Raw genomic sequence first — 16997 nt, 5'->3', positions numbered from 1 at the left:
TTTACTTTGACAGGATTGGGATTGGATTTTCTTACGGGCGACGCTGCCGACGAGGCCTTCAGCTCCTGGATGGCGGGCGTGCCGCTGCCTCCTGCCACGCCCACACCACTGGGCGCGCTACTGGCGGCGGCGGCTGCTGCAACAGCGGCGGTCAGTGAGGCAGCCGCTGCTGCGGCCGCTGCAGCACTGTTTGCTGCCACGGCAGGGGGCACCTGCGGCGCGTTGAATGGCGAGTTCAGGCTGCTGTTTAGTGATCCGCTGCTGTTGTTGTTGTTGCTGCTGCTGTTGTTGTTGCTGTTGCTGCCGTTGTTGTTGCTGCTGCTGCTGTTGTGGCTGTTGTTGTTGCTGTTCTGCGACTGAGAGGCCGGAAGATAGTTTCCAATCTTGGTCTGATTGCTGTTCTCATTAATGTTATTGTTGTTGTTATTGTTAAGACTGTTGTTGCTGTTGCTGCTGTTGTTGTTATTGTTGTTGTGGCTCAAGGCAGCCGAGAGGGCCTTGGAGTAGGGATACCCGCCATTGTTGACATCCGCCAGGCCGCGAATCTGCAGCAGATGGGCGGTCTTCAAGAAGTCGGGCAACTGCTCGTGGCTGACATTCACCTCGCCATTGTACATAAAGCTAATAAAAAATAGTCCAAAATAATAAATAAAAATAAAAACAATAAGTTATAGTCCAATATCCCTACCTCAGAAGATTCTCAACATCGTCGCTGCGCACATCCCGCAGGATAACGATCGGATGCTCGCAGGGATTGGCCTTGAGCAGCCGCCGGAAGTAGGGACTGCAGGCACTCAGCACCACCTTGTGGGCGGTGAAGGAGCGCTCGTCGCAGGCCAGGGTCACGTCCACGAAGTCCTCCTCGTCCCGCAGGTGGCGGAACGAGCTGAGTATCGAGGACTGGAAGTCGTTCCATTTCAGAGCGTAGTGCTGCTGTTGATTTTGGGCCGAAAGGTTAAGCGATGAGGGTGGAGGCGTGGCTGGCGACAGGGCGGATCCGGTGGCCGCCATCGACAAGGAGGAGAGCGAGGAGAGGGCGTGGGCGGCGGCGGCAGCTGCGGAGGCGGAGGAGGTCGCCGGCGGCGGGGGCTCCATTTTCACCACGCCCGCGTTGTTGTTCTCCGCCGTCTGCAACTGGGTGGACTCGGTCATTTAAGTGGACCAAGAGTCAATAGCCGTGGAGCGGGATCTACTGGCTGTCCTAATGGCCTGCTTTTATGGCTAATTCCTTTCCTATTGCCGCTCACTATTCCGGCAAGGCTTTGTCCTGATTCCTTTCTTTCCTTTCCTTCTAGGGGAGCTCGTCTTCGGAGCAAATATTTGCACTCGTCGTGTGTGGACTTTCTTCCAGCACTGCTAATTCGGCGGCAGCCTCCCACGGCCTTTGTCCATTTTCACCGGACTCTGGATGCCGCGGCGCCCATGGACGGACCTCCAAAAACAACAACAAACTACAACCAAAAAGAGCGCCACAAGCTGAAAAAAAAGGGAAAAAGAGAGTTAGTTTTTGGTATACAATTGCTCGGGCAGGTGGGCCAATCATTAAATATTATTACCAATTATTCATACATAAGCAGCGGGACTGCCGCTGGATCGGTGGTGGGTCTAATGAAACCATTAATTACACTGCCGGATAGCCGGAGAGCTGGACTGCCAAGAGCGGGCCACTTGTCGGGGGCATTAGACGCAAATCAATTTAATTTAACCGTTTACAAGCCACAAGACAATAGACTTGAAGTTGCCCGCTCCACACCACAGATCTCCGGCTTACACTTGAAGTTTTAACTTAAACCTAACATTTTCAATGGCTTATAGTAGTGGAAAATGAAGTAATCTAATTCTCCAAGTGCACCCGAGCAAAGTAATTGTACAAGATCATTAGAAGCGGCAACCACCAACAGTCCATCCATCTTCAGGGAGCTCCCCTCGCTAGCCCTCGAACCTGATCGATGTACCACCATCAAAATATTTATAAACGGATTCATCTGGCCAGGGCTTCGGCTTCGGATTACTCATCCTCTGGAGATTCGGATTACCGAGTCTTTGGCGGGAGCGGGAGGCGGAACTCTCACAAAATTCTTCTGGGCCTGCAATTGGCGCTTGGCGGTGCAGTTGCAGGTTTGGTGATTTTTCATGCTCCGTACCAGAAAATCATGTTCACCATCGGGTACCATGGGTACTTGCTCACTTACTCTGACTCATGGCGAGTCTATGTGATTAATGATCGGACAATTCAAACCCGATTATAGCCATCACTTTGAGCCGTGACTAAGACAAACCCAGACGACTATCAGGGAGGCACGCATTTAATTTGTAATTTGGAAAGTAATTGGTAAGGGAGAAGGTTTTATTTTTTTTCTTTAAAAAAAAAGAGTGAATGGGAAGGAGGGGAATGGGCCTCGATGCCTTGAGTCCCAAAAAAGGAGTACTGTCAGACACCCCCGATTCGGGTTTGCTTTTCGCTCCAATGGGCCGCTCTGCGTGTATTTGTTTGCGCTAATTTATGAAGTAACCCAAAACAATTTCATCATAACACATTTGCTGGCAATTATTTCGTTTATTGAACAAACATTCGCTTTTGCCTCGCACTCGCATAAATTCGAGGGGAGGGGACTATGGACTGGGACCGTACAATAACTAACCCGGCCAAGACACAACAAAATAAAACAACAGATAGTTTCCGGCTTGGTAACCGAAAAATATGTAAATGAAAGGCAAGGGCCAACGAATCAGAAACAAACGAGCCAAAAAAAAAAAACCCAAATAATAACAGCAACAAATACGCCATTCACATGTAATCAGCAGGATGTGTGTAGGCGTGGGTGTGTGAGTGTTGCAACAACGCAATTGCATTTTGCATGCCACACTTCAAATGTTCAACTTTCAACTTTCAAATGGCAGGAGCAGGAGCACCAGAGGCAGCGGAACTAGGAGGAGGTAACTGCCTAAAAACAAAACATTTCAAAATTTGCGTTAAACAAAAACACGGCCAGGACCCAAAAAAGGACCTCCCTCCTCTCACTCCCCTCTGTATATTGTATTTTGTGTGTGTAATTGAAAGGAATAGCTGAACAGGGGGAGGGCGTGGGAAATCGGGGGACTGAAGCGTAACATAATAACAAATAAATGTAAATGATAATGGCAAATAAAAAACGAATTACTAAACAACATACAATCATCCGCAAATACACAGCAGATATCTAGGCTCGGGTATGTACAAATATCAGGATACAGGATATATATACAACGATCCGCATATATGGCAGAACAAACACGCGTAGGCCCAAAAAAGGGGGGTTGCCTATTGGCCCTAGAATCTAGAACCACGGAAATGGCTGTTGGCCATGGGCACTATACAATTGCTACTAACTATGGGTGCAACCAAAATACTTGATATCCTGTAACAGGATTATAACATATAGCTATAATATTTCATAAAATCTGTAAGCATAGTACAGGGTATAGAGAGTCCTTATAGTCCTTTTTGTTTTATTACTTGTTATTTTTGGTAAATTGATACGGCGCCTTGGCAAGTGAACTAAGTTCCTTGGTAAATATTTTATCCCTTCAACCCTCTTATGGCCCTGCTGCCTGCTGGATGGCATGTCCTGTACTCCATATCCTTACCAACTAGGAGGGGGGAGAACGACGCGTTATGATGATGATTGTTATTTTTACGATTTGCATTTGAGCTGTCAGTGGGAGAATCCTAGACTGTACACACAAGGTCCGAGGTACAAGTAACTTCCTTTGTGTGTTTGGGGAGACCCTTTTTTTTTGGTTGTATCTCTCATTATTTTTACAGTTATGTTTATGACGTTTATGACTTCATATGGCGAGGCGTGAGCGAGGGTCCTGACTCGGAAAAAACCATAAACAAAATTCACGCATAAATATAAAATCAGGAAATTGACTCAAACTGGTTCAGGATGGGCACCATTTTCGGGGGTAGTCTTCTGAATAATACGAGTTAACATTTTGATTATGAATTATGGACAAAAAAAATCTCAATTAAACGTTAGCCATTGTCCTGGCCCAAAATGTCAAATATCCTCGACTGCCTAACCCTTTCCTATTTGATTATATTTCAAAGGGAAGTGCGGGGAACGAACACTGAATGCAAGCAAATTAGTTAAAAACCAATTAAAATCGCTCATCCGCCACGTTGGCCATGCGGGAGGTGGCCGTATACATATGTACATTGTACACCTCCTATCCCCATACATATAGGGCAATCCTAACGTGCGCTAATTCTATATACTGGGCAGCTTATATACAATTCTAGGAGCAAATATTCTAAAAATCCAAATTAGAATGTCAATAAAATGCCGTTTTTAATGAAATAATTAATTAGATTTTGCACATCAACAATCTACAACGCATTTGGCTAACATGTATACACACATATCGGATTTATTTATTCGTGTTTTCCATGTTTCCTATTTGAAATAGATAGAACTTTTTAGTGGTGGACTTTTAGTCGTGAATGTCGAAGAGAATTTAACTTTTAAAATAAAATACAATAATGAATTTTTGCATTTTCAGCTGATTTATTTTTTCGGATATTTTTTCAAAGGTGGAATTTAGAAATTTGCATACGAACCAATACAAACAAATGAACAAACAAGAACACCTATGGACGTCATAGTTGAGTGTAGTTGTTGGGAGAACCATTTTGTTTAGAATTTTCCATTCCATCACCATTTTCCTTATTATTCATCATGTTATCCCCCAATTGTGTTGTGTTTTTCTGCTGGCAGCAGCGCGATTTGTTCGATATTCTATTATTTAAATGGTTTTATTTTCGCATTTGCATTTCTGGATAGATTCCAAGGCTTTCTAGTAGCTCTAGATATACTACCATATCATCCTCCTTGAAAAGTTGGATGGACGACACGCATCAAAGTGCCACTCAATGGGCGACTAAAAAAACGATAAGGGAACTCTGAGTTGGAGGAACTTACAGCGACTTTTGCCTAATTGCCTTCGAGAATTTAAATTGAGACATGAAATTGAATAATTCAAAATAATTAGCAGGCAGGAGAGTCGAGAAGAGCCGGCATTCGCAGTCTCAGTCTGAGTCTCAGTCGCAGTCTGGTCGCGTAATTGCATTAATGATTTTGACAAATGACCGTCGCCAAAGTCGCCTTTGACTTTGACGTCGCCTCGCTGCAGATGAGAGGCCATATCAAAAGCGTACTATATCTAGAAAAAGTATCTCCCAGTCGGAAAATCAATCAAGGTGAGACAGGGAATAAAGCCTCTCACACTTTCCACAATTCTCGATATAGTATCTGATGATACTAAAGTTATTTATTATCTCTATTTCATTTGAAATTATTCCAAAAGCTATTTTTTTTATTCATTTCCCACCAAGCCACTCTGATTCGTATCGCGGCACCCTCAACGCTGATTTATTTCGCAGTGTATGGTGGCTTAGAAAAATCTGCGATCTATTTCATGGCTAGAGATGGAGGGGATGGATAGACACTCGAATCGAGCTGCTAATTAAACTAATTGAGTAATTTCAGAAATTCAGAAATTAAATGAGCAAATAAAAAATGCCAAAGACAGATTTTTTTAAAACGCGCAATAATCTCGAACGCAATCGAAACTTAAACCTGAAATGGCCTTTAAAGTGGGGCTTGAGTGGGGCGGGGTGGAGGTCGCTGGCGATCTGGCATCCGTCAGATGCGTGAGAGACCATTACTCATGGATCGGCGGTGTGGACTTGCAGTGCGTTTTTATTGGCACCCACTATGTGAGCCATTCTGTGAGCAACCTGTCCTAATTAATTTCCAACTCCGCTGAAATGGCCCTCTTAATGGGTCGAGTCAACTCGCAGATAGCCATCTCAATGGGCCGCAATTAGCTGGGAGTTGTTGTGGCTGGGTTGGTAGTTGCTTTTGGTAGTTTCGCATGGCCAAGAAATGTGTGGCCAAAATTTATGCAAATGCCAAAAAAAATAAAGGCCAGTGCGGAGATGCCGTCAACTTTCTTTCGAAGCCAAGCCAGAGACATAAAGATACACAGATACAGATACAGATAGATACTGCTGTTTATATACAACATAATGTCAATGAACTGCTATGTCGGCTTCAATAAAAATGGTTAATATTAAAAAAGAACTTAAAACCGAAGCGTAGAAGTAGAAATTGAAGATACAGAGACAGAAATTGATCTGGTCGGCCAAAAAGATGGGTGCTAGATGGACCGAGAATGGCCCAAAACACAAAGAAACAACAACAACAACCAAACAGACCAAATGGTATTTTCGAAATTTACATAAACTGGCCATAAATTAAATTAGCCAGAGAGTCCAACTATCCACCAGATACAAGATGCAGGCCAACATCATCATTATTCGAATACAATTAACACAAAGAGAAAGCAACTACAACAGCAACACTAACACCCAAACCAACACCAACACCAATAGCAGTAACAATAGATGCGGCAACCGCCACAAGAATGTCTACAACGTATCTTATAGATACACCACATATACTGGCATTAATTTTCCTTCTCTGGTATGCCCGCCGCCGTCGACTTTCGGTATTGAAAAGCAATAAAAGTCCAAAAAAAAAAACAAGTTGAATTCAAAGTTAAAGCTGGAGAGATCACAGCCAGTGGATCGCACAGATACACAGATACACGAATGTATCTCACAAGTCTAGGGGGGGAATAGTCGAGGGATCGGGGAATCTTCTCTCTGTCGCTCCCATGGCTCGTATCTACATCTTATAACATTTAATTCATTGTTCACTATTTGTGTGTTTTATGTGTATTATGTATTCCATTTTGTAGTTTTCGTTTTCTGCTCCCCAAAACCGATTCGATCTCTTGTTGTAAAGTGCTTTTTGGCTAGCTCTTCTTCTTCGGCATCTCTGGCCGTAGCCGTGTCTGCTTTTGGCCATTATTGTTGTTGTTGTTGTTGTTGGTAGTGCGGGGCATAATGGAAAACGCGTATTGGCCAAGTTGTGCGTGGCGCGTTTGTTGTCATTAAATTTGCGTTTATTTCATTGGTTAACTTGTTTCCATTCCACCATTTCCCTCCTCCTCACTATCTCTCTCTCCCACTTTTGTATTTTGCAGATACTCTGTACAGATACTTTGTGCGTGTGTGAGTTTTATTTGATTGTTTCGTTTCTTGTTCGCCTTTTGTTTTAATTTTTTATTTAACGATCGTGTTTACATACTCTGGCCATCTCTCTCGCCCACGGTATTTGGTCTAAATTGTTATTAGACCAGATACCTGGGATCTAGGCCAACTAATTAAATGTTTCTTTCAACCAAGTTTAAGGGCAGAGATTGAAGCTTGAAGTTGAAACTGACAGGCGCTGCCGCATAATGTACGGAACCTGCCGAGATCCGAGAGTAAAATAATACGAGGAAGAGTGTTGCTCCCTAAAGCAATATGTCGAACTCTAAAGACTAAGAACTAGAGGACGAAAGACTTGTTGTTTTTAAAACAATTATTTATATTTTTCTTCCTTATATACTCTGTTAACTCTATTACCAATTAATAAAATAAGCTCTTCTTTTAAGCCAAAAAATGACCAACACTCTTATAGACCAAAAAGTGTCAATCCGATTTTCAAACCCCGTCAGGGATAATCTGGGCAGGCCAGCTTTGATTGGGTTCGGAGGTCGTCTGACGGATCGATACCTGGGCTGGCTGCCAGTTGGCCAGGTTAATTATAACATTAACCAACTGACAACTGGTCAGCCAGTGTCGCGGTCGGTCCTCCACTCAGTTTGCGATGGAAGAAGTAATCGAATGTGAAGCGGAAGGTGAAGGTGTTTGCCATCCACATCCAAATATACATTTCCCACACTGCCTTTTGCCATCGAGGTGTTCACACAATCTGCCCCCGAGTTCCCCAGTGTCCCCCATTCCGTATGCTCCCCCGCTCGGATTTTTTTTTTTTTTGGATCGGGTTCGGTACTCGTAAATTTCCATATGACATTATTAGGTGGTTCGCTGCCTTGGCTGTGAGCTGCGAGCTGCGAGCTGCTAGCTGCTATATTATGTCATAATTTTAGGAAAAAGTGAAGCGCTCAACCAAAATAAATTAAAAATTGCTTTCATGCTTGAATTGCTCAGAGGTCCAGAGGCGTGGGGGGATGACTACTGAGTACTCGGCTGCCTGAGAATCGGCGAACTTCATTACGCCGGCGTTTCCAAATATAAAGCATGTTGTTGTTGCTTGTGACATTGCCCCGGATCGATCCCCTCACTCCCTGAGTGTTTATGGTCGATTGGAAGTTTATAATGGATAATATGCTTACACCCCCTTAACCCACAAGTCCACAGACCCATACCCATACCCATACCCATACCCACACCCACACTCGCACTCACAATTTTGTAAATTTAGAACGGCGAGTGAATGAAGTGCGCAATATTCAATTAAAGTCATTATTATTAGTAATTTCCCTTCTGGAGCAATTGATTGTTCGTCTATTGATTGTTTGTTAGATCGCTCTAGAGATCAAGACATCGATCGATAGGTAAACCGTAGTACTGCCCCATCACAACCCCATCCCTCTGCCAGCAGTGGCCTAATTGATATTCGAGTGCGATCCCAGGGAGGGCCAGCTGCAGTGCCAGAGCCTCGGTCTCCATACCGGAAAAATTCATCAATTTTCAATTTGTATGTATTAAGGCAAGACCCCAAACCCACACCCCCAACTCGTACCCCCCTTTTTTTCTGGGCTAAGCATAATGAGACATTATGCAAAAAAGTCCCGAGTATATTTTTTCGCTAATGAAGAGCTGTATTTATCCGATGGCCGGCCTGCATACGGACGTCTTTATTAAAAGTAATTAAGTCGTTGTAATTGTCATTTGACGAACTGTCTAGTTACTGGAGGAGAGATATGATGGGTAGAGGGGTTCTCACTTATCAATCTGCCATATATGCCAGAAAAACTATAACATCTTACGTATTAAACTCTAATTGAAGTTCTAGATTCTTTTCCTATAGAGTAGAGAGCACCCCATGGGGTGATTTTCCCCCTCGACTCGGTTCGGTTGCTCTCCATCCCCCTTCGGAGCTCTCTGGCGTCATTGAAGTAAGTAATAATTGTGTCTAAATTTGAACGCAGACCATTTGAATCTCAATAAAATTTATAGTTATGACGAAAATACACATCCCACAGTCCCCAAGACTCTGTCCGCTCGGCATGCGAGCTTTAAAAGCATTTTTTTCGGATTTTTGGGCAGCCCACAGAAATTGAACTCAAGTGCAGACAATTGAAGCTCCTCAAAAGAATATTTTGGACTGCGGTACAGGGGATGATACATACATATAGAAGATATTTGTATATTTTTTCGATTTTGAATTGAATTCTCTAGTTGTGTGTCGTTGATTTTTTGCAAGCGGTTATTAACCAATGCAAAAGTCAGTCGTCGGTCGAGTACTCGCGCCATTTGGTTAATTGATTTCGTCCCCCAGCCCTCTATTTTCACTTTTTTTTGGCGTTGGCTTTGACCAATTCGAATTTTGTGTTTTATTGTTGTGGCCAGAGAGCGGGGGGCAGCAGAAAATCTGGATTGTTGACTGGACAACAAGGGTGCACAGAGAAAAATAAGCTACAAAAGTGATATTAGCTTACAAACTATCATAAAATATAATCTACCATGAAAGATACTAGTCTATAGATACTTTATATCTTTTAATTATTTTCATTTAATAAAATCTTTAAAATTTCTCCCTCTGCACCTGCAGGGGGCCTGTGACTGTGTCAGCTTAGGCACTCGTGGGGGCAGCAGGGAGCAGGAGTAGACTGAGGCCGACACAATTACGCCAAATTAAAAGTTATATTGCGTCGCTCTTTGATTCTATTAAGAATGTTAACCGGGCAGTGGCGACAGGAGAGTCTCCAGTCTCCGGAGGGAAAAATGCCCGCTTCGAGGGATGCCAACTCGTTCACATTTAACAATATTAAGAAGCTTTTCAATTGCCCGACATTCAATTAGCGAATTGATTTGCCCAAGTCGCCTTAATGGAAATTTGAGTGGAACGAGTACTCACATGTTGCCGCTGTTTTAATGCCTCGCAGTTGCAGTTGTCTTTCGGAAAGATACTTCTGATGGTAGAGGACTGGAACCACGGTCTCTGAGATGCTTCAGCTGCAAACAAAAGATACATTCTACCATTAGAAGATATTTTAAATTGAATTCCCCGCCCTCCTGCAGGGCGATAAAAGTGTCAATTGCAATCAGAATTTATTGCCACCTTTCGATTTTGGATGCGTGGCTCAATTCGATGCATTTCGGGATCAAAGTTGAAACCGAATTCTACCTGTTTACCTGGATCTAGCCAGTCTAATTGCACCCACTTAGCAGGCACACACAAAACACACCCGAATACTAGAACACCAGAACAATTGCTGTTGATTTTTAAAGGACCTTGAAGGTCCCACGAATAAATTTCCAGCTTGACAAGGAGGTTCTGGTCCTTTGTCTGGCCTGGAAAGAAAGACTAGATCTTGGCGATCCCTTCTTGACCAGCCACCTTTATACTTTATACTTTATACTGATTAAGGGATAGTAGCTCCATCCCCCAAGTTCCAAGCCCCCATTCCTGCCTCTAAAAATAAGAATAACAATAAGAAAACTAATTACTGATACGCGTGGAAATTTCGAGCAATAACAACGTCCAGCTGGAGGGAAAAAAAAGGGTTCGGTGGTGGAAAATTATGCGCTGCAATTTTTATTGCCTCATTGTTCGTGGCATGTTGCTGCCGCTAATGTGGCCCGATGTTGCTGATGTTGCCGGTGGTGTTGTGGGTGCTTTGCATTGTTCCAGGCATTGTTTTTTTTATTTTTTGGACATTTTTGGGTTAATGTTAATTACCCGAACTGCTTTCGCACAGAAGAAACCCAAAGCAATTAAAATTTTTATGACGCACTGAGTTATTACTTCAAATCCACAAACTTGAGTAATGGCCACGCCCTCTCCACAGCTGACCCTCTGCAGCCTCCGAAGGACGTGAGAAACTCTTCCAGAAATGAAAAGAAAAGGAAAACGAACGCCCACGAGAAGCAAAAAAAAAAAGAGGCCAAAAGAATTCAGGTCCAAAGAACCAGGAGAGATATTAAAAAGATTTATTGTTTTATGATTTCCAGAGGGGTCACGACCAGCAGCAGCGGGAAAAGTGCAACCGTTTTTTTTTTCCTACCTGCTACCGGCGAGAGGTCAAAGGTTAATCGCAACCGATACGGCTTCGGGTTTAGTTAGCCCATTGGTTTGGTACTCTTGTGTGGCTATTTTTACAAAAATATTCCACTTGCACTTTCACTCCAGCAAACACCAAAACATCGCGGTGAAATGCTGTAATTAAACTCCAACTATCAAAATGCAATAAATTATACAAATAGAGAGAAAAAAATCCCAGCTCTTTCGATGATAATTTACATAAAACGATTTTCGGTTAGATTCCGATTCAAGCGGCTTCAAGTGAAAAGATTTCCGAAATCAGATATGTGAAAGTTTATTAATTAGCCAGCCAAGAGATGCCAGATCTCTGTGAGAAGATGAAGCTGGAAGCTGGAGCTATTTAATCCCCAAAACTAAAGAATATGATTCACCTTTTAGAGTAGTAGTATTAACTAAAAATGGGTGGGAAATAAACAGCTTGCCTCCTCATTAATTGGAGAACTCAAACTGACGTCATTCGAGTTGTAATTACTTCTTTTCCTTCAACTAACAAGCTCCGCGCCACAAACCAAAGTTGTTGTCCCTCGGAAGGGGGAAGGCTGGGGGCACTGCCAAAGGATTGCATGATTAGGACGCATATCAATTACTGGCTACAAGTCTTCCCATTCTCCGGTGGCCCATTGTGGCCGAGACTTACAAGCCAAATGCGATTAACATAAAAGGTCAGCAAACGCTGTGGGAGAACCCAAAAGCCCGGCCAACAAAAACTAGCGAAAGTGGCTAAAAAAAAAATGGTAGTAATAGGCGTAATAAGAATAATTGGTGATAGGGGGGGGCAGGATCAAGAGAGAGTCCTGGCGGTGCGTGTCCAAGGGTTGCGGCTCCTGTTGTTTGGAACGCGTTGACTTGCGACCATTTCATAAATACCGTTATAAACAAATTACGACAATAATAACAGAGCAACTACAACTAACGGGAGGCCAGGACAACAGCAAGGCGGCCAGGATAATACGAAATGTATTTTTTATTGCTCACATTTACACATGTCGAAGCAACGCCCTTTGAGACAGCCCCTCCTGACCCTCCTGACCCCCTTCGACCCAATATGAAAAAAATTATGAATTTCTAATGAAATTAACCTCCTGCTATGTGAGGGTGTTTATTTGCTGACGGGCCCACAACTATCCTCCAGCCCATCCCGCAAAACAGCTTGACCCCCGAAGGCCAGCTGCCAACCGGAGGACCTGCCGGCTACTGGCTTTTTCTCCAAGTGTACTGCCATTGACCCCTTCGGCCTTTATTAGCCGCCTTCGCTTCCGTTCGCACATTGTAATTTTCGGTAATAAAAACGTTTTTGACTTCATAATTTTTCGACTGCATTAGCTAGACTTAGGGATAATTGCAGGACTCCAGTGGAAGAGGAGGTGTTTCGCTCCAGAGGACCTCAAGAAACTGGACAACTGGCATAAAATATTGCAGTTCCCGGAATGCTATATTTATGCGCTTTGTGATTCACCTTCGAAGAGACGAAAAATCACCAAAAGAATCTGCCACATTTGGGAGGAAGAAACATCTGTCCAGTCGGGCTTAAGTGGGTATTAATTTCTCCTCAATGACGCGACGTCCTTGCCCCTCACGACTCGCCCCACACTTCTTCTTAACAAACAACAAGCGATTGCATTACCACAAAACTTTTGGGCCCAGAAAGGAGTGGGGGTGGGGGTGGAGGGATAGCAGGGTGGGAACCGTAGCCAGTTAGTCACCAATACAATCGCGTAATTAATTAAGCGCGTCAGCTGGACACTGACCGCTTAAAGGAGGTGGTGGTGGGGAGTTGTTCCAGCAGTTATCCGAAAGGATAAGTACAGTGGTTAGTAATTATATATTTCTAATAGAAATAGTTTTAAACAAAATAATAGTAATAAAAGTTTTACATTTTATAATTTAACAAATACTTTATTTTATAAAAAATATAATATAAAAAAATTGTATTTTATTTTTCTTCTGAAAACCACTGTTTTGGAGCCATGCTGAGACACACGCATTGCTGACCGGATGGATTGGACATGGGTTGACCTGAGGCGATGGGGGCATGGGAGGGTGGGGACCCGGCCAGCAAACACACCTCAAATCGCGTTTTGTCCTTTATCAGGTAATTCACTTTTTAACTTGCTCTTCGCATTTTATTTTGTAATTCCACTCGGCGGGGCCTCTCATTCTTCGGCCTCCACTTCGTTCATTTGTCTGTGTCTCTCCTTTTCTTTTCCCCTCTTTTTTTTTTCTTTTCCTTTTTTGTAATTGTTTGCCATTAATTACAACAGTAACAATAACGACAAGTCGCGCAAATATTTCCGCCTTTAACCTCTTCTCCGGGTTGTTAATTTTATTTATAAGTCCAGGTAAGACACACCTACCTCTCTCGAGTTCGATTTACGATCCGTGCATTAACGGTTAATGGCAGTGTCTCGCTGTCATGGCATCCCGTTTCACTGCCCCCCTAGTGCTAGTGCCGTCTCTGTCGCCAGCTTAAAACAATTGACATTTCGCCATTTAATTGCAATGGCTTGGCGGACATTAGAACTTGCCCAAATATGATTTCCGTTTCCGGTTATTGCCATTGCCAACTTTCCGCCCTGTCCCCGCTCTCTCACTCTCTCACCACACGCCATGGCTGTTGGGTCTGGCGTCGAACAAGTTCGATGCGACCCGAAGTTACCATGGAGCTGAGCGAACGAGACGGAAGCAAGGGGGCAGGGCCAGAAAGAGAGGGCGCTCATATTCATATTCATTCATGTGGTCGTTCGGTCGCCAGCCGGCAAAATCGCAAGAAAAACAATAACAAACCTCAGCTGGGAAAGTCTTCGATGGGGGGGTGGAGGGGGGCGGGAAAAGTGGTGCCAAAGAGCACCAGAGTCACTGCCAGAGAGATAAAGAGATAGCCGAGAAGTCGAGAGCGAGAATCCCAGACTGCAGTCTCAAGTTGCACCAACACAAGGAAGCGGCTAAGGATATATAGCACGCGAGGCCAGTCCCAGCGGCGACTTCTTTGTAGTCCGCCGCACCACCACCCACCACCCCCCCCAAAGGACTTGGGGATGTCCTTTATTTATTGCAGCTTCGATTTGGCCGCAAAGATGGCGGGCTGCAGTTTTTTTTTTATTTTTTTCATTTTTTACTTGAAAATATTTCTAGAGATCCCATTAACTGGGCAGAGTGGTCACTGTGTCTGTGAGCACGTGAGAGTCCTTATAGGGCTCTTCTATGTCTGTGTATGTGTGTGGTATCTTAAGGCAGTATTTTCGCAGTTTGCTTTTAACCAAGTCGGCTCTTGGCTTCTGGCCAAATCGAGAAATCGAATCAATAATTTGGCTGTGGCAAGAAATGGCGAATGCAGTTCATTCCGAAAAAGGACGATTGAGGGACACTACCACTACTTCCGGTCGGTCTCCTGCCAAACAGACGACAGCGTCGTCATCATCTCGTCACAATCATCATCATCATCATTGGCATTGGGGGTTTCCCCGATTTGTCCTGTCTACGAAAATTCCAACAACAACAACAGAAACAACATCGCGAACAGCGAATCAAAAGAATATCCGCAAGCATAAACATCAAATAAAGGAAGGGGCGTGGGGGGAGGGGGGTTGGGAAAGAAAACTGACGACCATGAAAAGGGAGACGCTCAGCGGTGGGAGGAAGGGAATGCGGGAAAAGCGGTGGAGCACACGCTGAAATGGGCGAGTCAGCGATGACACGTGCTTTTTTGCAGCTGTTTTTGCGGAAAACTCTCAACTGCGCGAAAAAAAGGACAAAAACAAAAATCGCAAAATGAAAGCACACACACACAGAGACAGAGACAGTTGGGGGGGGAAAAAAAAAAGAATCAGAATCAGAAGCGCGAATGCGACGCGTCGCGATTTCTGCAGCCGACGACAGCCGAAGGCGTTTTTTGGGGCCCTCAGCTGCAGTCAAGGCGAAAGGGGAGGACAGAGGGGAGCACTGCAAAAATGGGAGCAAAGAGAGAGAGCAGAAAAAGAGCCCCAAATATCAAACGGCAAGAGTTGTCTGTGTGTGTGTGTCGGTGTGAGTATCTGTGTGAGCGAAAAAGACAAACAGCCTGCAGGTGGCAGTCTACATTGCACATTGCGATTCTTTGGACCTTTTTATGGCTACAGTGATGACTCTTGCATGATGGAAGCTAACCTTTGAACTGCATAGATTTAATATTTCAAATGTATCTTGTAGATACTTTCCATCTAGTACTCTCTCTTCGAAGAATAACATTTATCTTTTGGCATTTCCAGATGCATCACTGTACTGTATCTCTGCAGCGGAATGTATGCTTGTGTGGGTGCTTGGGGGCGATGGGGAGCTTCACACAGACAGAGAGACAGGGACAGACAATCGGACAAACAGACATCCAAAAAGCCAGACAACAACGTCGACGTCTTTTTGGCGCGTGACGTCGAATTGGACGCCGTTCCATGGCAGATGGCAAATTGCATTATTATGCGAGTGTCTGCAATCTGCACAACCATAACAACAACAATACACAAGTCCCCATGCCCCCCAGGCACACACAACACACACAGACAGAGAGAGAGATAGCCGAGCAGAAAGAAGTGCAAAAACAAAGTGCAACAAAATACGCAAAAACAACAAAACAATATTTGGATGATGCATCAGCGCATCGGAAACTTTCGGTTGCCATTCGGTCGATGGGCGATTAGAAAGGGGGCGTTGGGCGTTTCGTTATTGACAAGAGTGGGGTGGGGGGTGGTGGAGTGGCAGTAGCGATGGGTCATTCGCAGGGATTACATTCCGTTTTGTTCAAAAATTAATAGAATTTCATAAGCTTTTTCGGTTGCGTCGACTGTCTCTGTCTCGCTCGGCTGGGCACCCCATCCCCAGTTCCCCGTCCCCCCCTTTTCGCTCTGACCATCTCTCTCCCTCTGGCCTACTGTTACTTTCTCTGTTGCACCCCAAAGCTTTCAATGGGGCAGCTAGATTTTCTGGCTTGCTCTTTCAAATGTTAATTTGAATTTTTATTAGGTTTTAGGCATGCATTGTTGTTGTTATTGTTGTTGGGGCTGCTTTTCCATTTTTCCATTGCTGTTGTCATGCATTTTATTTTCACTTAAAATTGCAATTGTTCAGAGGGGGGCGGGGGCGGCATTGTTGCGATTTTGTTCTGCTGCTGCTGCTGCTGCCACCGTCAGCGTCGCTGCTGTCATCGTTGAAAGTGCGACTGCGTTAGAAAATTGCATTTGATAATACACTAAACACACACACACACACACTTGGGCACCCGCATCAGACACACAGATACTCCAATACCGACACATAGAAATAGAAATCGGTTTTTTTTAGGTCGTGGGCTGGGCGGCACAAGAAAGCAAAATAATCCGCTAGTCTGCAGCCTGAAACCTGCAACGGTACTCCTTACGTCTTTCGTTTACGTTACGAGTCCTTTGGGGTTAAGCAATTGCAGGACTTTCCATAACAGTGGAGCTTTTGAAACTACAAGCGATTTAAAAGTTAATGATTTTGATATTTTTTTTTTTTACAAATTACAAATCATTAGGAGTCCTTGCTGCAAAGGACTACTGTATGTCACACTGGAAGAATAATGTTTATGTTGTCTGGCTTCCTGGAGGGCGGCCAGGACTAGAAGGACAAGAATTATTGCAAATATTATGATGAGAATATTTGTACAAATCGATGCAGAGATGTGTTTTCCCCGTAATCCTTTTGCTCCTACAATAATATTTTCGAAGGATATTTGCAGGCAGGCAGGCGGGCAGGTAGTGGAGGAGGAATGAGAAAGTG

The 16997-nt window shown here is 44.0% G+C and overlaps 1 protein-coding gene across 8 annotated transcripts in view; it reads right to left on the bottom strand.

The window, feature by feature from the left end:
* Nucleotides 1-16997, bottom strand: part of LOC6497586 (protein abrupt) — a 44209-nt gene that overhangs the window by 23338 nt on the left and 3874 nt on the right. For 7 of the 8 annotated variants that reach the window (XM_032451890.2, XM_032451886.2, XM_032451888.2 and 4 more), the window contains exons 3-5: nucleotides 10041-10138; nucleotides 689-1476; nucleotides 6-621 (exon numbers count right to left, since the gene is read on the bottom strand). In XM_032451890.2, coding sequence (XP_032307781.1) covers nucleotides 6-621; nucleotides 689-1152 — 1080 coding nt within the window. In that variant the 5' untranslated portion in view covers nucleotides 1153-1476; nucleotides 10041-10138. The remainder of the gene's footprint in view (nucleotides 1-5; nucleotides 622-688; nucleotides 1477-10040; nucleotides 10139-16997) is intronic. The other variant, XM_032451891.2, reaches the window with a different exon arrangement.

The sequence above is a fragment of the Drosophila ananassae genome, chromosome 3R (genome assembly GCF_017639315.1).
Source record: "Drosophila ananassae strain 14024-0371.13 chromosome 3R, ASM1763931v2, whole genome shotgun sequence".
Taxonomy (NCBI): domain Eukaryota; kingdom Metazoa; phylum Arthropoda; class Insecta; order Diptera; family Drosophilidae; genus Drosophila; species Drosophila ananassae.
The sequence above is the reverse complement of the archived record's forward strand: the minus strand, read 5'-3'. Positions and strand labels throughout refer to the sequence as shown.